This window comes from Micropterus dolomieu, linkage group LG02 (genome assembly GCF_021292245.1).
Source record: "Micropterus dolomieu isolate WLL.071019.BEF.003 ecotype Adirondacks linkage group LG02, ASM2129224v1, whole genome shotgun sequence".
Lineage (NCBI taxonomy): Eukaryota > Metazoa > Chordata > Actinopteri > Centrarchiformes > Centrarchidae > Micropterus > Micropterus dolomieu.
The window spans coordinates 14,341,449-14,367,413 of record NC_060151.1 but is presented as its reverse complement, the minus strand read 5'-3'; the positions used below and the strand labels follow the sequence as shown (position 1 = coordinate 14,367,413).

Here is a 25,965-nt window from a genome sequence, read left to right as displayed (position 1 = left end):
TGTGTGTGGATGTACTGTAACCACCTAGTGTGACAGTATTTTATTTCCACCATTTCCCTGCATTTTCATTCTGGGGAGAAATAGCAAGCGATTTCAGTATTTTTATATGCAGGATTCATGCACGTCTGTGTGAATACATGCAAATGTGGAAGTAAGTTTTTGTCTGAGTCTTAAGGACAAGTAGGGAAATTGAAATAATGATTGTATTGATCCATGCTGATGCTTGAGCCGTGACATAACTACACACACTAATTGGGCTGCTGTGAAATGCAGGAGCTACTTATAGTGCTTCTAAATCATGTTGCTATTCACCATCTAAATGGCAGACGTGTGTGTTAGTGAGAGACAGCGTGTGTGTGTAGGAAATCAGATGATGTATATTCATATTTCATTTCCAAAATATTATACATCAATTTAATAACTCTAAAAAATGTCCATGTAGTCTTTTTATGAAGTAGTACATTTGTTTTGAATGAAACAAGTCATTTGTAGAATTACCGCGCTGATTTCAACCTTGACTGTGTTAATAACAAAATGGAGAAAGAATAACAATAGCCTACTGCCAAGAACAACAGGGGCCAATGGCAGAGGGGATCGACAGGTGATTTTGATCCAGGGCAACCAACATTTAAGGCAGTAGGGAATACACAGGAAACTATAGTTTTTCCCTGTACTGGCCTTTGAAAAAAATACTTGGCTAAAAGTGGCTAAAGCTGGACCTCATTAAGTTAAAGTTCACCAAACTACTTTCCTGTGAATGGCAAGTTACGATATACCTTTTTTAACAGAAGACATTTTGACATGTTACATTAGAAAACAGGTGTAAATAATGTCAAATAATTTCCCCACTGTGACCCGTCCGCCATTGTGTCCTTGAGCAAGACACTTAACCCCTAGTTGGTCCAGAGACGTGCGACCTCTGACATATATAGCAATTGTAAGTCGCTTTGGATAAAAGTGTCAGCTAAATGTAAATCTAAATGTAAATTAACACAAAAATAATGGCTGAATTCCATTCACCTGCATCAATTTCAGGGTCGTGGCATACTGGCTCATTGTCACACTGACGGCTCATTGGGAAATAGAGCCATTGTTAATGAATGGGTTAAGTGTTCTTTAAATAGTTTTAGGTGTAGAACTCTTTGTAGGCCTTTAAGTTAATTTCAAGATTTCAGAAGTGTTTGCTCACATATTATTAACTTGTAGCCACAAGAAACAGACAAGGTTGATCATTTTTGTATAATATTTAACATCTGTGCTCTGCTGACATTAGTGAGTTGGTTTGTGGAAAATTCATTATTGGTCTCTGATGGTCTAGAAAGCAGCTGTTTTGCAATAATAGATCTATTTGGGAAATTTGCATTGTCTATCAGGTACATAGTCCCAACACGCACATAGAGATGTTTGATACAATAACATAAACACTACAATCTAATGTAATCCAATGCAATAGCTGTGCAATAACTCCTCTCTAGTCCTATACCCCTGTGAAGCTTATAATGTTCAATATTTGTTGAGAGTATGTCAGGGTGTTGATTCACTTTATTGGTAATTTCTGAAGCTGCGCTTTGTGGTGTTGTTGTTTATTGGATTGTAATAAATTGTGAGGTGTACCTAGTTCAGTATTTTATCCCCTCCCCTGGGAATATATTTGTGTTATATGTCCCTCCTCCGTATTACTTGGTCTATTATTGGCAAACATGATTAGGTTTAAGATACAGATGATATTATTGTGTGGCTCAGTGTGGGAAAACTAACCAAGCTGAGGCTAGAAGAAGGAACAAAATGGGTTTCATTATGAAATGCTGTTTTGAGACTTTCATCACCTCATTCAATCGATATTTCAAAGACAAAACCTGCTGCATCTTTTCAAACTCTTCCCAGTAAAGGTCTCATTATCTATTATCTCATTATCTATCTAAAAAAAAAAAATACTTGAATTTCCCTTGGGATAAATAAAGTATATATCTATCTATCATTAATAACCAGGCATTAAATTTAGGATTTAGTTATATCTGCCTGATTCATGTTTGTTTGTCCTTTGAATGGATTAGGTCCTTCCAAATTATCTAATATGCCCAAGCTTGAGTCAGTGTTTGAAGATGTTTAGTGTCTCATCAGTTGATGTACTTTCACGCAACAGGTTCAATCCAAACCAAACACAACTGTGAACTGTGCTGCCATTACATGGTTACTAATGGAACTTTCAGATCCAAAATAAGTGCATAAAACATAAAATTGATACTGGAGTGAGTGAATGTAAACTTGGACTCTGGATATTGCCTTCCATTTGTCATCTAGCTGCCGTACATGTCCCATTGCGCTAAAACTCAGTCCTAACATACAGTACAACCCTCAGAGTGGGTTCAGTCAGGAAATTGTCACTGACAGCGAGCATCAGTGAAAAAAAACAAAAACAAAGAAATTTTGCCTTCATCCAGTTATTTCATGCCTTTAAAGTGCTGCATTTATGAAAACTGCATTTAAGCCTACCTCCTTTCTTCGGGGCCAAAGAGAGGCGTTCTGTCCAAATCTTTCTTACCACCACCACACCATGTCCACACTAGCAATCCCCCCACCAAAGAGCCCCATGAATAAAATATGTGTACTGTATAGCTGTATCATGTTAGGGAAATGAGTATCAGGCTCATACTGGCTGACACTGAACAATAATGGACCCAAACCAATATGAGGTGCAAAATAATACTTTGTAATTTTTAGAGGTTTTCTTCTCAGTAATACAGTTTTCACAGTCATTGTCCTTTACTGACTGTTTCATGGTCAGCATTAAAGTAAAAATTATAACATAAAAAGGGCTCAGAGATATTAGTGGTATAGTTAATTAAAATAGAGAAACTTTGGTTCTTCTAACCTGCAACCAACAGAAGTCTTACCCGGTGCATGTTGATTTGGTGCATTCAGCGAGATTGAAACAGCTTTTTGATTCACCAGATGTATGAGTCTCAGTGGATTCACTATTCAGCAGAATTATGACCTGCGGCTTTATTTAGTTGTGAGCTGACTCTGGACCCATGGGAGCACCATATAAATAACTATTCTCTCACATCCACATTTAGATACAGTAGACAGATATTTGGTTGTTTAATTAGAATTAGCATCAGGCCCACAGAGTTCAGGCCCGTTATTGTGCCATGTTCTTCTTTTTGAAACAAGTGGTAGACAAATAGAATAAGTGCCTTGTTAAATACAACTAATACCAGCATTTAGTTTTCTCACTAAATTCGATAAACATAATGGAATGGAATTTTGACACACACAGTAGCCTATAGGGTTCAGATACAATCAAATCTCAGGTACATGTACCTGAAATAATTAGGTTTATTGGATGGCATTATGCCATGCAATAAACCTAATTATTTCCATATGTTTGTTGTGTAATCCTCTACAGAGGCAGAAAATAGCATTATTTTTTTTCTGGATTGAAATTTCTTTAAAAAATATATTCACGGTAATTTACGGCAACTTTCTCTGCGGGCGCTTGTCCCTTGTGCTTGCGTGACCCGCCCCTTTTTTACTACCTGGCTACGCACCCCAGCAATTAAAGAATGTCGCACTCTAGTATGTCTAAGGCTGAGTATAAAAAACAAAAACTTGCAACAGTATCATCAGTATTCCGGTGGCCCCACAGACGTCGAAGGTAATTTATAAATAAAGGCGCCGTGTGTGCTAACAACAAAGAGCAGTCAATAAGAAGTGAGTAATGCTAATGTTAGCATTTAAGGCTACTTTCAAAGTGCATTATTTTTTTAATTATTTTTTATTCCTATATTTTACCAGCCAAGTTAATTAAGAACAGTTTCTTATTTACAATAACTGCCTGGCAGGAGACAAAGGGCTCCTGCGGGAAAGGGTACTGCGATGGAATTAAATAACATAAACAACAGACAGAGGACACAGGACAACAACACAGTCCCAACAACAAACCTTAAAACCAGGCACGAAGACACAAAGAGACCAGATGAGAAAATAATTAAAAGACAGATAACAAAAGCACTAAAGCTTAACTTCTCCAAGTCAAAGGAAGCAACTGTGGTAATGTGTTTTTATTTACAAGAACGTGCCCATAGACCGCTGTTGAAATTGACAAAGTTCAGATGGATGACACTGACTCTGGAACTGAGGTAACCATTAATTAACACCCAGTTAGCAACATTTCCTCCTCCTTGGAGATTATCTTAAGTGTTAATCAGAGTATCGCTGCTCATGTTTACAGTCTAGTGTGGCAGGAGAAGTAATCTTTTGGGGCATTTAATATTTGGTCACTACGAGTCAAAATTGATACACTGAAGTGTCCAAGCCTGTTGAATCTGAACTGAGTCATTATTAAATCACAGCTGAATTGTATGTTACTGAATCGTCTTTAAATCGCAGTGTATTGTGGTTTTATCAGATCATGGATCATAGATAGATTATGTATCAACTTAAATGAAAGGAAGACATTCATACCCCACTACAGTGTTATGAGATTGGCCCCAGAACTATTGTACAGGGTTTGTATTATAGCAGATAACTGACGGATGCTGTTGTCATTATAAAATGCTCAGAAATAACATGGGTCACCCTACAGGACCTTGTAAAAAATAAAATCCCCATTGGCTGTCCCACTGACCTTTAACCCTAAATGCCCGTTTGACCTTGCTGAATCCATATCCTTGAAGTTACTGTAACCCTGCAAATGGATGTTCACAGATTCATGTTTGTTGCGGTGTAAATAGGTATTAAGTGTCAGCTTAAGTTCTCAACGCGCACCTCTGCAAGATGCTAATTTTAGCATCCGCAAGCATGCACATAAACACACACCACACACACACCAACTGGTGTTGCCTGCATCACCAGTGTACACTTACGTGTGTTTTACCCTGCTGCTGTAAATGGAGAGGAAGTCAATGTAATGTCCTAGCTATCTATAGTAATAATGAGATCACTATGAAATGTAATGCAAGTCATGTGTTTTAGAAGTTAGCCGCCATTTCATAATCACGGTGTGCGAAAGGTGTTAAGTAAAAAATGTTGTTTAGAATCTTTTGTGTATTAAAGAAACAATATTAATTCAGCAAAATCTATGAGCATGCCATTAGTTTGTGCATAATGTTAATGCCGTGAGTTTTCTGTTTATGTGCTTGTGAGTGAGTAGGAGTGCCTTAATCTCCTAGGTCCGTAGCCTGTCTGATCCCGCATGACCCAGAATCAATAAGAACTCAAATCAAGACCAGTGAGTTTAATTTCCTCGCTCGGCCTTCTCACCGAGCATTTAACCTCCTTTGAGAAATAAAACATTTAATAAAACACATTTGTTTTAGCACACTGATCTCCAGATCATATATTTGATTCCGTTTTATACAGGAAGTTGTGTTGTCTGTAAATTTGCCGTTGTGTTGACCACATGCGGAATTCTGTCATCAAACCAAAGCGTGGCAACTCTACACAACCAACACTAGTCAAATGCAACCATAAAGGATAGTTTAGCATTTCTGTAGAAGTAAATTGTGATTGATGCCTGACCTTTCTTGCTGTTGCTGACAAATGCAGATTGGTGTGATGTGCTGTATGTGTATTCCCCCCCCCCCCACACACACACACCCACATACCCACACCTGACCAGGCCACAACCGGGAAAAGTTAGCTCTCTCGCCTCCTTTGCAGCCATGCGAGTCGGGTCCGGAGATGCACATAATCGGGGAATATATGTGATTAAGAGAGACAGACCGAGAGAAAGTGAGACACACCGAGGAACAGTAAGAGAGAGAGAGAGAGAGAGAGACCTGGTTGTTTTTGGTTGGATGTAGAGAGTCAGTGATCCGCGTTCACTGCAGAATCTGAATTATTTATTGGCCTTTCTCCAGCTTGCAACTGTCAGCTGATAACTACACAAACTTAACATCAACTTAATTTGTGTGTGTGTGTGTGTGTGTGTGTGTGTGTGTGTGTGTGTGTGTGTGTGTGTGTGTGTGTGTGTGTGTGTGCAGGCTTTGTGTGTTTAAATGCGTATGTGCTTATTCATTTGTTTACCACAGTCTGCGGGGTCAGTCATTCTTAATGCTGCCTATTTTAGTTCTCTCTCCTTTCATTTTGAAAACATGCTTACACAAATGCGCGCACACAAGCACTCTTACAGTACACAGTCTGCTCTCTCCTCAATCTGGTCACATCCATGAGTCTTTATCTTTCACATCAGGTCTAGCCTAAAAATAAGAGGAGCTGCTTGAAAAGAGCCCGTTACAGAGGCAATACACTTACCCCCCAAACCTCTCTTTCCTATTATGTTCTCCAGTTGACGTAAAGACCTGTTTGTTAAGAAAAGTTTACAGCGTTATCATCAAGGGGCAAATAAGAGATTAATGTTAAAAATGATTCTTTATTTGGATTCCAGATATGAAGGTGCAGGGTTAAATGCAGTAAGGGAAAGGTAGTAGTGTACATATGTGTTTTTGTTGAGTAAAATGAGCTTTTCAGAGGAGGAGGAAAGGAAAGAGGAGTGGGAGAGAGGGAGATGAGTTTTAAAAAATAACTGTTTCTGCTGTTTCTAATGTTCAGCTGGAGGAGAGAGAGACAACAGAGAGATGGGATACTGAGTGACATAAGTAGGGGGGGGGGGGATCAGTAAGACAGACATTATAACATTAGGAGGGTAGACTAATATGAGAGACAGAGAGAGAGTCAAACTGCCTGTCTGCATACCTAAATCATTTAACACAAAGCGGTGGAGAGACAAACATCCAGGGTTGGCCAGCTACACCTCAGCCAGAACACACAGACACATCAACTTGTTTTTGGCACTTATAAGACATTGCATTGACCTGCCATAACAGCTACACGCCTAACCCCAATCACAACCCGAATGTTAATGGTTTACAGTGTGGGGACTAGTTTTTTTGTGGCTTTGAGGTGAGATCCCATTATGTGACCGAACAGATTTTTGTCAAAACCTACTACTACAACAGTTACTGTGACTTTCGGCTAATCCCCCCCCCTCAAAAAAAACCCCAAACACACATTCTCTTCCTCAGTCCCTTTTTCTCTCAACCTCTTTCATTCCCCTCTCTCTCTCTAACTCTCTCTATTCCTTGTCTCTTTGACTCTTTGAGTGATAGGAAGTGAAGTTCTGTCATCTCCTCTCACGTTTCACTACCTGTACTTTTTCTCTTTCACTCAAATCCGATCCATCATCCATTCCTTTCCTCTCTCCTGCCCAACGCTGCTGTTCGCCTCGATCTCCTCCACTGCGTCTTGTCCTCCCCCTAATTGGTGCGCTTCAGCCTTTTGTGATGCTAATTCAAAACATTTGTTTGAAGTTTTGGGGCTATTTCGCAGAACATCCTGACAGCTGTAAGTCTTGTTTAGTTTAGTTTGCCCATAACTGTTGGCAATAAGAAGTGCAGAAATGTGTTACAAATCTTGGTGTGTGTGTGTGTGTGTGCACCCTCTGGGCTCAATCTCCCCACCTCATACCTTTTGACTGCCTGGTAATAAATGTGTGAATTGATCTCTGTCCTGAGTTCTTTGGGCAGACTTGGCACTGGGGTTTGCATGAGCATACACACACATGCGCAAGTGCACACACAGAACTAGAAACAAAGCTTATAAGAAAGCCTAATCTATTTAGATTGTTTTTCTTAATTTTTTCCACACTTGGAAAAAGTACATTTTATTTTTCTCAATATGTGCTCTTTGTCTTTTTTCATCTGTAGCGTTTGCCTTTTGGAAAAAGTGACCTGATTAATCAGTCAATACTTTTTTTTAGAATATATAGAATCCTGTCATTTAAATATGGTAACCTCTTTTTTTTTAAACTAAGAACTAAAAATATCTTCTGTATCACTTTCTGTTTAAACAACATCTTTATCATATATCTTCACTTTGTGATATTGATCATCGGCAGTGTTTTGCTTTTAACTTGTCTGGGTGTGTGTGTGTGTCTGTGTGCTTGTGCATGTGTGTGTTACTGAAATATATCTGTCTGTCCTCCCACAGTGTTCTTACCTAGAGGTGGAGGAACACTAAGGTCATTCGAGGTAGTGAGGAATCTACTTTTCCCTCTCTCTCTTTCTGTTTCTCTCCGTCTCTATGCCCCTGTCTCTCGCTTCCTGTTTACAATTGTGCACACTGCACAGAAAGTAATTATCAATAAAAGTGCGCTGTGTTACACAATGTGAAGGGCGCCGCTTCATAGATGAGCCCAACAGAAACATTTACCATTCAGACCATTTGCGTCACAATATCAAATTTATTATTTTTTTTTTTTACAAAACATTACAGCATTTATTAGCTGAAATTAAATCAAAACGCACACATTTAAAAAAACTTTTTGAAGTTGAAACATACCTAGATTACCTTTGTGGACACTGTTGTGTCATTTCATTAAAAACAATGTTTATTTTTATCAGGTTTTAATACAGTTATGACTTAGAAATCAATTATTAGACTGGCATGTATGTAGGCCTACATTATTAAGAATGCCTTTCAAAACAACAACATAGGTCTTTTATCCATGCCTCCCCAAACGACACATATGAGCATAAACTAGGTTAAGTAGGACACGTGACCTGCATAACATGACATTAAACATGTGGTTAATGTTAATGCAGTTTGGTTTAGGCAATAAAAATGACTTGGTCACGTAGGAAAATGTAGTGGTTTGGGTTAAAGTGATTAATGAAGTCGTGACGGAAGTAACCGTATTAAAGTCAAAACTTAAAACTGTAGTAGGGCCACTAGAGGTCGTTGTCACAGTAAATGTTAATATGTGTTGTAATAAGGTGCCGCACTTACGACCTGTCGTTTTTCTGGAGAGGGCAGTCTCATACATTTTGTGATTTTTGACCACTGTAGCAAAAAGTCTCTAAGATAATCTTATAGCCACAGAGCACTGATATTCCATTGGCCTATCAAGTTTTATGGCTAACACTTTGCCAAATGAAATGTTAATGTATAGGGACTGGAAGTGCAATGACGTGCTGATGGGGAGCGGTTCACCAACAGCAACAGCAAATGACAAGCTAAGCTGTTCTCAGATTGTGAATTGATCCTCTACAATCTGATAAATGCTCCGTGCTAGCTGTTTTTTGATATACTGCTGATGGGTGCCCTTGTAACATATATGGCAATTGAGAAATGGAAGCAAAATCAATATGGAAACATGCTCCTGTGTAGCAACCAGGGCATAAATCACAATAGGCAGTGGTAGTGGCAGAGGCAGTGGTGATGGCACTGCCTCAGTGTGCAGATGTTACTTTACATTAGTGAACTTAGTGCAGTCTTAGTCTTAGTGCATTATTGCATCATTTTGGACAAGGTACTGCCTGTTGCCTACATTTTAAAATCCCTTCTCTGACATCATTCTTTAGATGTAGTCTCTTTCACTCCACAGAGATCACTGTAAAGGGTTAGTGTAGAATCTGTGTTTTGAAATGTACTTAACGAAAACCTTGCAGGAAAATCCATTATGTTAGTCTTTAATAGTCAAATACTATTTAACACCTATTACAAGATCTTATATGTGTAGATAAACATCCTGGATTTACTTCTTCACCTGTTAGCAACAGATCTAGTAGGCATCTAGTGTTCATCTATGTTTACTGTATGCACAGTGAATAGAAGATATATTATATCTTACTTATCTTACTTTTTTCTTTGTTCCTCTCTCTGTCCTTTCTCTCTGCATTTTTCTCATTCCCCTTTCTCTGAGCTGTGCATTCTGGCTCTGTTGAATAATTCAGTTTCAGATGCACGGTAGTTTGGACGTTTGTGTGTGTTTGTGTGAGATGTGTGTCTTTGAGAATGTGTGTGTGTGGGGAGTGGGGTGGGGGTGCAGTGACGTGGAGCAGAGCTATTTTGGAAATCCGGATACGTGAGAGAGAGACAGAAAAATAGAGAGAGACAGAGAGACTCTGTGATGGATTGATTTTTTTGATGCCTGTGTTCTTTAGTCATGTGCTGCGGCTGTTACTAGACAAACCCTGCTGGAAACCTGCCCTCCACCTGCAGGGTGTGCTGGCACGCATTCTCTCTCTCTCACACACACACACACACACACAAACATTTACATGTACATATACACATTGGCAGCGAAAAGCAGGCCAACACACCTGCGCCACCTGCCTGACATACAGCTAATGTAAAAAAAAAAATATATATATATATATATATATAAGTCACATGGTACTCTACACACAACCCGCGGTGCGCGCACACACACACACACAGGAGAGTGTGAAGGAGAGGCGGTGGCAGGGGTGACATACAGACACAACATATGCTGTATGGAATAAAGATGCAGGAGAAGTGGGCGACTATAAGGACTATACACACTGATAGATGCTAACTCTGACTGAGAGAGGCCACGCAGGGCTAAACTGGCCTTCGGGCACTCCCTTTTGTTTGGCAACACAGTCGAACATGGTGCCAAAGTGGGATAAATGTAGAATCATGACATTTTTTATAGCACTGAGGCATGGACATGTTTGGTTTGGGTTTCATGTCACAGTGTTTTGAACACAGTGAATGCAACAGCATTTGTTGTGGAGGAATATTGTGACAGTGCCTCTCAGTGGAGACCGTTGCTGTGGAGGCTCTCCACTGCCAAATTGAGTGTACTGTAGGGAGAAACAAATAAAATGAATTACTGCATATCATCGCGAGAAATGAATGAATGCAATATATGTGAAAAAATATATATCGCTTTGAGATTTAAAGACTGTTTTAGATTTCAAGATTCCTTTTTTATTAAAAGTGGAAGAACTTTTATCCATTCATATTTTCCAAATGTGAAAGTGCAAGGCAATATTTCAAACGAAGAGACACTTAGACTGCGATTCGTAAGAGTTCCATTTAAGATGCAGGAATAAAATGAAGCACTTCAACCATGTCTCTTATCTTTTATGGCTGCTGATTATCAAAATAATTAGATAGGTTTTAACCACAGCGCTTAATCCCATTCATTTTATCAAATCAGTGCTTCTGAGGGAAAAGTGACAAGAAAATGAAGTAATCATTTGAGCTGTTCTGCCAGTGCTCTGCTGCATAATGTAACAGGACAGAGACAGAGAGAGGGAGAGGAAGGGAAGGGAGAGGAGTGAGGCATAAAACAGGAACTGACAGGGAAAAGGGGAGGCTGCTAATTAATCATTTCACTTCTCACAATCACTTCTCCCTAGTTTCTTCTTCTTTTTGTCTTCTTCTTAAACAAAACAGAAAATATTCATATGCAGAACAAGAAAAGTACATAAAGTTAGAGTTGAGTTGTAACTGTTACATTAAGAGATTATTTCATCAATAGAAGATTGTCGGCAACTGTTTTGATTATCGAATGATCGTTTTAGCCATTTTTTAAGCAAAAAAGCCAAACATTTGCTGATTTTGTGCTTCTTAAATGTGAGAATTCATACATGATAGTAAACTGAAAAGCTTTGGATTTTTTGACTGTTGTGTCAAGCAGCTCTGGGAAATTACACAGGGCAATGTCCACTATTTTCTAGAGTTTTATAGAAAAAATGGTTAATCAAAGACTCAAGAAAATGATGGGCAGATTAATCGATAATGAGAATTATCATTGGTTGCAGCCCTGGTAAAATGTATGTATATAATAATGACATTTGTAATATGCAAGAGCCATTTTTTTAAACAAACATTTCAAGTGAATGTATTACAGTAAAATAACATGTCTGGTTTATTACAAAACAATGTAAGTAGCTAGTGAATGTCAGAGTGAGAAAGGCCCATACTGTCATGCTTAGTTTTATTAATAGGGAGGCTGGCACCTTCCCAAAGGGTAGCAGCTGGTCTGGACTCCATTGGCATACAGATGTAGTCTAGTGTTGGTCTATGTGTGTACAGTCCATGTATAAAAATGCATGCTTAATGGCAATATGACAAGTGCATGGCAGGGATGGATGGAGGGAGTCAGGACTGCAGAGGCGATTGAGGGGTGGACATTTTGACCAGAGTGTTCAGTTGCACGCTCGTGTGTGTGTGTGTTTATTCCTGCATATATGTATGTGTAAGCTTGTGTGTAATCCTTCATACATATGTGTGCTTGCCACGATGCTGGCATCCTGTGTGAGATTTAAGGATGACAATATAAAACCATGTGGCTGTGGGGAAATGTGTGATGAGTGTGTGAATATACGGAAGCATGTGAGGCCTGCAGTGATTTTTATACAGTGCCGTGTATCAGTAGCACACAAACATACACTCACACATACTGTATGTGACAGCATGATATATAGTCACCCACTCCCTTCCTTTCGTTCCCACTCCCTTTATATATGTGTGTGTGCGTGTTCTGCCACTAACCTACTTTCGACAGAGCATACACATTGCTCAGGAGAAGAAAATACCGCAATACTCTCACACCCCTCTGTCATTCCCTTGCTTTATTCCTCATTCAGCACTCCTATGCTCTTTGTCTCTGCCCTCTCTCGCTGTTGTTTCCCTCCCTCTGCTACCCCCCCCATCTGTCTTTTATTCCTCACCACTCACTCTTTTCAATCATGTCTGTGCCCACAGGACAGTTTTTTTCTTTCTCTATTCCTCTCTTTCCCACTCTCCTCTCTCTTTCATTTAGCCCTCCATATATTTCCCCTCCTGTCCAACCTTTTTTCCCCCCCCGTCCCCTCTATGTCTCCTGCTCTCTGTGTCCTCGTGCGTTTGCTGATGCGGCATCTCATGCGGATATTGAATGGAGATGGCGTGATAGAGATAGGGATGATTGATGGGCAGACTCTGTGAGAGAAAGGTGGACTGAGGAGAGATGGGGAGTAGAGAAAGCGGGAGAGACAGAGAAACAAGTGGGTGGATATAGCAGCGAGGAAAAAAACTGACAAAATAAGATAGAGATGGAGGGGTAGAAGAATTGTAAGAGGGGAGATTAAATGGGAGAAAGAGAGGGTAGGTAGAGAGAGAAATAAATCAGTGAGAAACAGGAAGGTGAGGAGAGAGAGAAGACATGAAGACCGTATGGAGCGGTGATGGACAAGGTTAAGAAAAGGCCAGTAAAATTGTGTGTGTGTGTTTTTGTGTGTGTGTGTGTGTGTGTGTGTCATTTGGCTCCAGTGGCGTACTTTGAGGGCCTCACTTCCCTTTTCTTGGAGAGACATCTCTGTCTACGACCTACTACTGTCCCCATCACAGTATATACACACACACACACACACACACACACACACACACACACACAGATGCACACACACACACACACAGATGCAAACCTAGACAGATAATAAAAAGCAAGCATATGCAGAACCACGGGTAGAGCGAGAAACACAGGGGAGGCAAGAGAGAGAGAGAGAGAGACCGAGGACAAAGAAAACATTAAAATGATGAAGGGTGGGAGAATGGTGAGAGAGCAACATACTCCCATCTCTCTCTCTCTCTCTCTCTCTCTGTCACCCCCTAAATCTTCCCTTGCTTTTAACTCTGTCATGTTGCTATATATAGCCGTTGAGGAATGAGGAAGAGGAGATTCATTATTGAAAGGTTCATGGCAGAGTGTGAGTGATTTATTCATATTCTGAATTTGTATATGTGCGTAGGGCTGTGCGATATTAAAAAAAATCATATCCCAATATAGGTCTTTTCATATCCCAATAACGATATATATCCTGATATAGAATATTTTTTGTAAATTCAATAAAATGTCTTGAGTTACTGTTACTGAGTTAATTTCCAACATTAACTCATCACATTTCTCTGCATCATAAAGGCAGGGCTCTCAAGTTTTATCATAAAATGTTGGAGTGAGATAACGCGTGTTAGAGGAGGAGCCAGCCAATTCTCTCAAGTTTTTACTAACAATTAAATTTGACCTATAGTTTATAATTGACCCGAACAAATAGAAATGATAAAAATAGGTAAATCTGATAAAAGACTATTGATACTTATATTTCCAAATTACAAATCTAGCCTATCAAAAATAAAAAGAGATTTGGCCCCAAACAAGCCCAATGAACAGCAGTGCTCAATGTATATTGTACACATAGGCCTACTGTAGTATTGCAGAACTTGCTTCAGTTACTAGTTACTTTAAAAAATAGGCTTTTAGAGAGTTTAAATATGATGTTTTTATATAATTTTAATTACTTAAGAGCTTATACAAGTCCAGCTAGTAGAACTATATCAGTTAGGCTAATTGACAGAAACTGAATTAGCATCTGATTTAGCATTAGTCATTTTTCATGTAAAAACATTTCATGATTCCAGCTTTACAAACCTGAAGATTTGCTGCTTTAACTTTTTATTATTTTAATGTATTTTTATTGATTTTGAGGTTTGGCAAAACAAGCATGCAAGGTGTCACGCTCTCTCACTATTTTCAGAATTTATTACAATCGATTAATGGAGAAAATAATCAGCTGATTAATACTAAAAAATAATCATTAATAGCAATCTGATAAAAAATAGTTCAACCACAACCAACTACATTAATGCATGAGGAATAATAATCTAATGATATGATATATAGGCTAATAGAATATCAGTCATATGGGACATTTTTCTTTCTGCTTTGAGTAGGCTACTTTTATTTTTAATAGGCTACTTCTACATTTTCCTGCTTATAGCCTAATAACATACTTTTACTTAACTTTTTCAATGCAGTACTTTTATTAAAAGAAAAAAGGATCTGAATATGCCTAAGTAACTTTGTTCACCACTGGGTGAGAAAGCCAAAGTTTCTGGTTGTAAGAGGTCGGAGAGTTTTTGTCTGCATCAGTAATCATTTAGCATGAATTTGGCTACAGGATACTCCACAACATCAGCTGCTCTCACTGTCTTTGATCACAGGCAAGTGAGTTCGTCAAAGAAAAAAAAAGATTCGGCACCAACAGTTACCGCATCCATCGGGTCTTGAGCTTCCAACTTCCACTCCGTGTGTGCACGCGCATCTATGTTGCCCGGTAACGAACGTGCTTTCAGCGGGATCACGGAATTTATCCGGAAGCAACACATTTTAATTTCTGATCGGCTTAACGGCTCTGGCGTTTAGTACAGAGTAAGCTATGAACTCGGCCAGTAATGATCGTCCAATAATTGTATATAGCGGGACAACTTCGAGGACGTTATCGTTAAATACAAGGTGTGGCGTGTGAGCGTGTGAACTGGCTGAAATGCGTGTGTCTCACGGTGAATGCGTGAGACTTGAGAGCTCTGATAAAGGTGGGATAATTTTTGCAATTCTGGAGAAATCTAAATCAACACAACAAATACCATGATATAGGGTGAACAACGACACAGCATGTAATGTAACTAACGTTAGCTAAGTTGTGGGTTAGCAAACAGTCGCTATTTGCTACTGCATCGCTCACTAGAGGATAAGACACAACACAGCAGGTCAGCAGAGTACGATATTCACAGCTCTCCTGCTGTTATAGCTAACATCACAACAACAGCATGTATTGGTGAACTAGAAAATAAACTGAATGTCCGTGGGCAAGCCATTAAAAGTTACCTGACACACATATCATGACTGGAACTGCTGGATTAATGTTGCGTGGCTCAACAAACTTCTCTCTTAGGTGTTAGCTCCTCGTTTTAGCTTGTCCTCCCGTTCAGTATTATCCAGTTATGAGTAAACTTCACTCTCTTCCACGTTTGTTTATCCTGAATGCAAATTTATTTTCCGCAACACCGGCATATGTGGAAAAAACGGACTGCGGTGAGGTTTATAGGTGATAGTTTCAAGTTGGATATTAGTTTTACTTTCGATGTTTGGGAGATTTAGAATATCCAACGTAAAACTAGTTTCACCCCCTCGCGGAAATATTACAGTAAAGTGTGGAATTTGCGACACAACGAAATAAATGCACAATTGTTAACGATTGTCAAACGATAGATATCGTCATATCGCACAGCCTTGTGTGTGTGTGTGTGTGTGTGTGTGTGTGTGTGTGAATGCGTAAAGCCAGTGTAATGAGGGTGCAGATCATGTGGCATCTTGAAACATAATGCAGGGACAAAATGTGCCAAATGATCATTGTGTGTGTGTATATATATATATATATACACACACATTTAATAGTTATTCCGCTTGGGGAAGATTTCTAATACACAATACACATATGCACACATTTGTCCCTTTGTCCCTCTACTTCTATTTTGGTCTCTCTCCCTCCTCTCTCTTTCCCTTTTTCAGTCAGCTACACCCTGCCCTCTCATGGCCCAACACATACGCACGTGCATATACATACATACATACTGTACATACGTGTACACGCATTCCCATTTATACACACACATAGCTGGGCGGGGCAGGGAGGCTAATTGAATGGAACCCTGGGTGTTTGAGTAATGTGCGCCTGGTAGGAGTGGTCCAACAAACACACATACACTCATACACATTGTGGGCTTGCAAGAGGCTAGAGCAGCTTTTTCAACATACACATGTACACTGAGGTCTACACATGCACGCAAGCATGTACAGAACACGTAACTGACATGTTTTACACATGCACACATGAGGTGTGTTTCCATAAATAGCCTCCTCTTCCTTTCTCTCTCTTCGCCATTCAATTTTTTCCCCTCCTCCCAACTGCCATGGGGATGGCTGCTCCCGAAGGAAGCAAGCATGTAGGAAAAAGGTGAAGCAGAGGAGAAAAGAAAGAATAGGATAGGAAAAGAGTGGGTTTGTTTTGAGTGGCTGGAAAATACAAATTACAACCCCCCCCAAGCAAAAACTCATGAAATACCATGATATATGGACACATAATCATAATATTAATTATGAAAGTCAAGCTACTCTGTTTTCCCCTTTATTCTCTTCTTTCTGTCCTTGCCTTTTTTCCTCCTCTATCCATTCGTTCCTCTCCCTTTCTCTTGATTACTCATTCATCTCCTTCACACATTTACACTCACATCCTTTCTCTCAGTCCCTCTCTCTCTCTCTCCACTCTTCTCTTTTAAATGTAACTATTCATCTTGTGACCTTAACGAGACAGAGGGATTGATTTAAGAAGACACCACCAGTGTGTGTGTGTGTCTGTGTTTCTGTATGTGTGTTAGAGAGACAGATCGTGACAAACACAATTAGATGTACATAGAGATACTCCCCCTTTCTTTTTATTTCTCTCTCTCTCTCTCTCTTTCTCCCTCCTCCACCGAACTAGCCCTTAGACGCTATGTACATAGAGTCAAACGGTGATGTCGCAACAAATCTCACTCTGTGTCCAGGCACATTATCACACACTAACACTTTAACATAGCCTGCGTCTTCTGTGTGTGTGTGTGTTTGCCTGTGTGGGCGGTGTGTTACCAGAACATACACTTAGTGGAACATATTTAACTGACTCATAATGTTGGCTTGTGGGTCTGTGTGTGTTTGTGTGTGTGTCTAAACAGGTGGTAATGGCAGTGAGACGCCAGACATCAGTCCATTTAAGCTAAAGGCCTGCTGTCTGTCTGACTCGCTTACACTCTTTCAAATTGCATAGATTTGACCTTTGACATGAGAGTGTGATATTATCTTAATTGCTAGATCATTTTTTCACTTAATTCACCACTTAATTCTTATGTATATTAGCAGCCCACTGGGTATGCCAAGGAATTACCAAGAAAATATCACTGAAAAGCAGTGTGGATATTGTTTTTATTTGATATCGGTGTGCAAATATTTCTTTCAACAATCTGCCTTTTGCTTTCCACAGACACATTCTTGTAAATGCAGTAACTAATGAATAAATGATAGAAAGTCCCCATGGAGTAAATTTTCTGATTAGATTTTTGTGGCAATTTACTGCGTACATCTGCATATCAAGTAGGCTAGGTAATCTTGGTCCTTGTAATGCTGAGAAAACTGCTATTTAAAGCAGCCCAAGTGTTTTTATTTTTTTACAATGCTAGATCATATAATAGAAGTTCAAATCTGCACCTTGCATGCAAGTGAAATTAATCTATATTGTAGATCTGTGTAATATTGAAATGATACAAATGTAGGAAACAAATGTGTGAAGACAGGTACAAATTTGTGTTTTTTTTTATTTAACTTAACTTAAGACTAATATAATGTAATAATATTACCTCTTGTTGGAAAGTTACAAAGGTGAGCAAATTGGGCCATTATTATGTTCTAAAAAACACTTAAAATGTTAAGCTGTATTGCTGTTTTTTCAGTGTTTAATTTGAGATCGAAATTGTTTATCTCTCAAGAAGTGTTTCTTCCTTGACCGACCCGCCTCACTCCATTTGAGTGGATGATTCTAGCTACCATCATTGCCAACTGCATCGTCCTGGCTCTGGAGCAACATTTGCCTGATGGGGACAAGACTCCGCTGTCTGAGCGCCTGGTGAGTTCAACAGACGTGATACAGTGTGAGAGACATATGTAAATATGATTAAAATGCAGGCAACAGTATTGATTTTACTTCAGTGAAGATGCATGCGGCTACTCTAGTAAACGAGAGTAAAGGATTTGTTTCATCTTGGCAAAAATGTAATGTCCAAATGTTCTGTGCACTACAAGTCTTTAGAAAAATACATATAACTACAGATAACATAGAAATAAGCAGTATATACACACACAATATTTATAAACACACAGATTCACAAGGGAACATGCAAATGTTTGTACCAAATGTAAGCCTGCATCTATAGTTATGAAGTTAGAAAACAAAGATACACTCATATTCTCTCCCATCTCTACATAGCCACACTAAAGTTAGTGCCCACATCAAGTTGACGCATATTTAAAAAAACAAACAAAAAAAGGTTTACTTCTGAACACAACTTCATCCAGCTATTGATGGCTGTCACTTTGTCTCTCTGTATTTTTCCCTCTTAACCCTCCTTCCTCCTCTCCCTCTCTCTCTTCTCAGGATGATACAGAGCCGTACTTCATAGGGATCTTCTGCTTTGAGTCTGGAATAAAGATCCTGGCACTTGGTTTTGCCTTCCACAAGAACTCCTACCTGAGGAATGGGTGGAATGTCATGGACTTTGTGGTGGTGCTCACAGGGTGAGTGGCAAGCGAAAAGACACGAGCTATCACAAATACACACACACAGGAACACACAATTACGAGCACAGAATGTACCTACATGAACACAGTTATGAATACACGAGGTCAGAATCAAATGTGGTTTTCCCTCTGATTTATTCAAGTAAAACTAGACAAAATGAAGTAGTTTGTCATGTGTTTTAGATTGTGTTTGTGCAAGTGTGTGTTTTTGACTCATGCGTGTCCTGTCCCTGCTCCTTTGCCCTAATGAATAGCCCCATTATGGGCAAGGCAGCAGTCAGATCACAGCAGAACTGCAGGCAGCCAGCAACCTGGGAAGCTAACAAATGTCACCACAATATACACAGAGATAAAGGGGGTGGGGGCACAGAGAGATATAAGAAAATTCACATGTGCTGGTAGCTAAGTAGAGATAGGCAATGGGAACGAATGGGAAGAGAAAATGCAGGAGAGTGCAGGAAGTGAAGGAAAACAAGCATGTGAGTGAAAAAAAAGCGAGGGGTTGCAGTTCAATAACTCCAACATGAAAAAGGATTCCAATTGACACCTTTAACAGCAGAACAGCACAACGTGTAACGACCAACAATAGTAATGTGAGTTGTTCTAGATGCCAAGTGCAAAGTAAAAAAAAAAGCTTTTGAATAGGGCAACCGTGATATTTCAGTTTGAACGTTCAATGAGAAAGCAAGGGTAAAGGGAAGAAATTGGATGCAGCCTGAGGACTGTGACAAGCACGGTATAAACGAGAGAAGCATGGTAGAGTTATACAATATAGTTAATAATCATAGAAAACGATCGGAGTAAATAGATAATTAGTTGGGTGGATAGAAATAAAAAGAGGAGCAGAACAATAATTTGCAAACACATGCAAACAAGATTACATTTTGTTATATTTCAGTGGTGCACTGATTTGTCTGTTGAGCTCTCCATCCTTCCATATGTCATTCCTTCTTTAAAGACACAGTAAGCTTCCTTTTTGTGCAGCATGTTTACAACTGTCACGTACTGGTGTACTGATGCAGTTTGTGTTTAAAGATTAATGGGATTGCTTGAGTGAATGGTTAGTGAGAAGAGGAAACTCGGTAATAAATACCTGTAAATATCTTATTGCTGACGTAAGAATACTCTCGGTTAACAAAAGCACAAACCTGATGTTGTCTCAAATTTTCTACAGCACATCTTAATCTTTTCACCAAGCTTAAGGATTCGTTATTGATCCCTGTTTAAAAATTTAACAACATACTTAAAGCCTGTTTCTCTTGTTTGAAACTTTGCAAATGTCACAGTGCACTCAGCCTGTCTATTAAAATAGCAAAGCATTCTGACTGCAGTAATAACGTTATCCTGGGTCATTCACTCACCTGACAAGTCACATGGTGAAACTATGTTACGATAGACTCTATGTCCACTGAAATTATTGTGTGGGAGTGGTGGCACTGATTAAAATGTCGAGGTCATTGCATGATTATGTGCGGGGATGCTGTGATTTGGAGAGTTTCATGGGTTATATAAACCTTGCACATCTTTGCTGACAAAGCACCAAAGCAACAGAGAAATAAGTGATTTCTCCTCTCTGTCCCCCCCCCCCCCCCCCACACACACACACACTCTGAGTGAGTGAGCACTCAGTCTGGCAGTATGTCCTTATGCTTTAATAAGAGCAATCATGAAGCCAAGCTCATCTCAGCATGGCACAACACAGTGACTGTAAGAGAGAAGAGGTGTGAGAAGAGGAGTCTCAGCAAGACAGCAGGAAGTAGTCAGATGCAGAGAGAACAAGGAAGCGAGGCAGACCTTAAAACTTCCAGTAAATGCCTGGTACCCCCCTCCTCTCCCTTGTATAATAGGAAATCTTTATGTTTTGACAGTGAAACCCTTCCCAGTAAGCGTGACACAGCAGTTAAATCATCAATGTCTTCTATAGGCACTGGTATTGTTGTAGTGGAGATGTTGTTCCGACGTGCAAGCAGAAACAACACATTCTAACCCCCAACTCGTCACTTAAACATACAGTACCCCTTGGTGTTGCTGTTTAACGCCCTGGATACCCCTTTAGTGCATATTTGCACGTTTAGGGCTCCGCGGTCAAGTTAGTAATAATAAATATGGAACATCCGATTAACCATTAAAAATAAAACTAATGGTTAACATTGTGAAACGTCGCAGTTTGGTTAGGTTTAGGAAAAGATCGTGGTTTGCTTTAAAATAGCTAAGTTAGCTTGCGTAATTTAACTTATGTAAAGTCTTGGAAACTAAAAAACATGGGGAATGCCGTGTAGGTTGGGACTTTTTTTGGCTATATTTTCAAAAAATCCCAGCTAGGACCTGGAAGACAACCATCATTTTTATTGGCCATACACCAGACTGGCCTCGCCAAGCGCCAAGGCCGCGCCCCCCTTATGTGTGAGAGAATCACTCTTTCACATAACTAGAGAAACATGGAAAATGCCGAAAAGCTGTAGCAGGTTGTAAAATAACTACACACTGTAAAAAAAATGCCTGAAAATTCACTGTTAGTGTGGTAAATAGCTAAATAATGCTGATGACAGTTACTGCTGATGGACAGCTAGCTTGAGTGGGAGGTCATACAGCATTGCAGCATAAGACTGTCGTCTCCAACTAGATTGCAGCCTAGCCTAGCTTAAACAGTTGGCTATTAACAGGTTGATTATTTACAGACAACACAGAAGACACTGGTGATTCAATCAGATGTCCAGATTAGCAATAACTGGCCACTGTGTTGGGTCATTGATCCACTTGGACAGGGGAAGGCTGAAGGTGCATGACAGCTGAATGTGTTGTGAAAGCTCAGGTTCAGGCAAGGTTGCATAAAAAAACATTAGACTTGCCTATAAAACAAAACTTTGGTTAAAACAAAAATGAATACATGGACTTTGTTATACAATACACCTCAAATTGACATCTATAGGATCTTTGGTTTTCTACCCACCACGTGCCGGTCTGATGTATTAAACATTCCTCCAGACAATCGATGGAAGTTAGGGTTTAAATCTGTCTTCTCTCTCTCTTGCTTTCTGTCTCTGTAGCATCAATTGGTCCATCGGTAGATGTGATTCAGATGTGACCTGTCTGATGGCCTTGGGGTGATCACTGCTCCACCAGTACTGATTGCTATTAGGCATTCAATTAAGATAAAGATCATAGTGTGTGACAAGTGCACCAAAAATGGTTTTATCAATGCCTGAGGCAAGAAATTTTGTGCTAAAAATATGATTTATTGTGGATATACTGTCTAAGAAGTGACAAATCACCCTGGGCGCCCATGAAAAGTCAGTGGAATTGACACACTATCTCTGATTTGGTGAAAACATGTCATGAGGCACAATTTTACCTTCAGATTTAGAGTAACGCAAGTGAAGGAAGATGTAAAAAAGGAGTAAAAATAAAGAAAACAAAAGGATAATAGACAAAGGAGCATAACTAAAGCACTAATGCTTTTTTTTCAAGTAAACAATATATTTATCTAAACAACAGTCATAGAACACACCCCGTAGTCTTCATCTCTGTCAGTCAGCTGTGTTGTTGTCATTTCGAACTAAAGCAGGAAGCTGCCGCAAGATGTACAGACAAAGAATTTGCTGCAGCACATACAGCACACATACTGTATATTCCCATGATACATTATGTACACTGACCGAAGCCGACACATTTTACACTCGCACTCACTCACACACACTACACACACATTCTTTGTTGTGCTCACCATGAATGGAGGTTGTGTTTTTAGCTGTGCAGCTCTTTGAAGATGAAAAGCTACTTGGCCTTTCAAGCCACCTCTGGCCGAAGCCTTTGATAACACACTGACCAATGTGTGCACACACACATGCACGTATTTCCACTTCAAACATTCCTTTCCATTTCCTACTAAGTCCTAAGGCACTTGCGTAGACAAACACACAGATGGCACTTAACATGTCTGAATAGATTAGCTATTCACTCTGCAACCTTGTTGGATCTCAGCCGATTTGTGTGCCGCCAAAGTGTGTGTGTGTGTGTGTGTGTTTGTGTGTGTTGACCTATCTCTTGTAGTAAATTGCCTGAGTGATTTGGCCCTGTATAAGCTAGTTGTTTTTTATGCCCTGTATTGATTATTAGTCCAATTACCCTTAGTTTACAGCCATTCTTCGCCTTCCATCCTCTCCTCCGTTCCTCCTTCTTGTACCCTTGTTCAGGTTCTTCTGATTAGATACGACTGTTACAGGGTAGTGAAGAAAGGAAGCAAGGAAGGTGCTTTTAGCGAACTTGTAATCTATTTTTACAGTGTAAATGACAGTAAGAATAATGATTGATCTGTTTTCTTAATGGTCTCTTTCACCCTACTTGAATCATATTATTTTGAAATAGTATGTTTCCCAGTTTAAAATGTGTTTTGAGTTTACTGTGAAAAATGATGAAAAATGATTGCAGCTCCCATCAGCTGTACCATTCAGATAATTAAATACGGTATAGGACAGTCTGCAGGCACTACATTCAGCTCTATCACTGTTGAGAGTCACGTGGATATGAAGCTACGGGTGTGACATTTTCTTCACCTGTTTGGATGTTACACAATGTTAAATTGGAATGTCACAGTGGGATTTTAATAATCTTATTAACACCTTGACGGCACTACTTTACAATGAGTTAATATATATTTAGTTAGTTATATATATTTAGTAACAACTTCAGCATGGTTATATCATGGTGGTGAATACATAAGACACTTCCATCCTATAAAGCATAAAGCATGTGAGCAACTGCAGGATCACATCAAACTAAAACAGGGTCATTAAAGGAAAAAAAACACACATAATTATTATTGGATTTTTCCTTACACTATGGGCATACTATTAATAGAAATATTAGTTAAATATTAAAATAGTTGAATCATGGCAATGGAGTAAAACAAGGAGACAAAGGAAGATAAGTTAAGAGTCTGAAGAAGAGATGAAGCAATTTGGTGAGTGATGTGGCCACATTTAACTGAGGAAGGGGCATTCGGGAGGTTGTGAAATTGCAGTATCGCTTAATGTGATTCTCCTTGATCATTTGTGTTCCTCTGCACACAGTGCAGGTTGTATGTCTGTGTGTTTACCTGTGTGTGTGTGTGTGTGTGTGCGTGTGTGCGTGCATGTGTGTATTTAGTTTAAGTGTATAAGATGTACTGTTGACAGCATCTCTGTCCCTGACAGGGAAGGAATTGTTTTGCATTGGTTATTCCAAGTGACCTACTTTCCAGTGTGCATACGTGAATAAAATTATTCTCACTCAATATGTTTGATCTCCAACCAGTGCCTGTTCGCTGTGCAGATGTGTGTGTGTGTGTGTGTGTGTGTGTGTGTGTGTGTGTGTGTGTGTGTGTGTGCTTTTGTCATGTAGGTGTCTATATTTGTATGTGTGTGTGTACATGTGTGTTGGTCTGCGTGAGGTGTGATACATTTACATTAAAGAGAGAAGAGAAGAGGAAAAAAACAATCAATCAGGCTCCTCCCTTGGCCCTGTTACCAAGGTGATACAGAGATTCTATCAATGAGCCAAGGTCCCTGTTGCCATGGAAACACTTATGAATGAGAAAGGGCCCAGTAACCGTGGAGACGGTGTGAATGAGGAACTGCCTCATCGGCCCGGCACTGTGACGGCGAATGCTGTTTAGAAACTGATATATTTATGTCTGTCATCATATTACCACCATCATCATCATTATCGCCATCATCGCCTATGTTATCATCATCGTCTACGTTATCATCATCTTCAATGTTATCAGCATTATTACTAGATTCACAGAAATAGATTACATGAAATAATAAGTAATTGCGGCGAAAGGATTTTTTCTTGATGGTTTCTGTATTGCATCCCCAATAATGCAGAGAGAAACAACTCATTTGTCTTACAGACGTACACGTGTGTATGTGTTTGTTCATATCTGCACACTGTGACATACTTGCTCTGTATTTCCACGTAGATATGATTACTTTCAGAAAACTGCCAGCAGTTTCTCCACACATGCATTCACACCCATACACCTCAATTTAAAGTGTACATATTATGCTTTAAGCCTAATACTTTATGCCCATGGCTAGAACAAGGCTGGCTTGTCATGTTATTTATAGTTCTCCACTGATCTATTCGATGCATTTATTTCCCCTTGTCCAGTGCATACTGTATTTGGCCTTCCATATTACCTTCCTCTCTCTCTTTATTGCCATCTTCAGTTGCCTCAGAGCTTGCACTCTGACCTCCTTGTGAAGCAGAGTTCTCAACAATATCATATTGCCATTAAGAACTATATATTTATTGAAAATACAACAACGCATCAGAGTAAGACAATGTAATTCACGTTCCAGATTAAATAACATGAAGCATCTAAATTAGCAATAAGCTAATAGCGATTTTCTCCCAGACGATTGCAGGGTTAGGGTTGCAGTAATAGATCTAAATGGTTTGTATTTCTTTGCTTGTTTCAGAAAACAGGGTTCAGTGAGTTGCTCAAGGGCACTTCTGCATAATTTTTTTAGCTACACACACATCTGAAGTACAGTGCTGCCTCGTGACCAAACCAGGAACCTCTCAGTTACAAGTCAGCCTCTGATGAGCCATTTGATATCACCCAATGTCATTACAAGGACCCTAGCCCACACTAGTGATAGAGCACCTACCACTGGGGGGCTTCCTGGTAATGCAATACAGCATTCAAAGCCACAACTGAGTCTACCTTTACCCATAGATGCTGGGTCGGTATTACTTTTCCCTTCCTGCCAAGCGAAGCAGGCTGACTTCAAACCTGTGATTAAGGCTCTGCTGTGTCACTGGGCCTCTTAGTGGAATAGAGGAAAGTGGAAATGTGTCAGAGAGAGAGGATGATTCACAGTGTGCGTCAGACGAGGGCACTGACTGGAAGTCTGGCGGCACAAGGGAACATCTTAACCCTCTCAAGTACACTCACATGCTGTTTACAAGTCTTTAATCAGATGTTGAGTGGCCATGCAGGTGCTGTAACAAAC

The 25,965-nt window shown here is 39.6% G+C and overlaps 2 protein-coding genes across 2 annotated transcripts in view; one reads left to right on the top strand and one right to left on the bottom strand.

Annotated features, from left to right (window-relative positions):
* LOC123987147 (GDP-L-fucose synthase-like) overlaps positions 1 to 15,736 on the bottom strand; it is a 33,043-nt gene extending 17,307 nt beyond the window's left edge. Inside the window, exon 1 of the mRNA XM_046075799.1 lies at positions 15,464 to 15,736. The gene's annotated coding sequence lies outside the window, so the exon portion shown is untranslated. The remainder of the gene's footprint in view (positions 1 to 15,463) is intronic.
* cacna1aa (calcium channel, voltage-dependent, P/Q type, alpha 1A subunit, a) overlaps positions 14,900 to 25,965 on the top strand; it is a 75,992-nt gene continuing 64,926 nt past the window's right edge. The window contains exons 1-3 of the mRNA XM_046076087.1: positions 14,900 to 15,171; positions 18,157 to 18,293; positions 18,822 to 18,961. Coding sequence (XP_045932043.1) covers positions 18,201 to 18,293; positions 18,822 to 18,961 — 233 coding nt within the window. The 5' untranslated portion in view covers positions 14,900 to 15,171; positions 18,157 to 18,200. The remainder of the gene's footprint in view (positions 15,172 to 18,156; positions 18,294 to 18,821; positions 18,962 to 25,965) is intronic.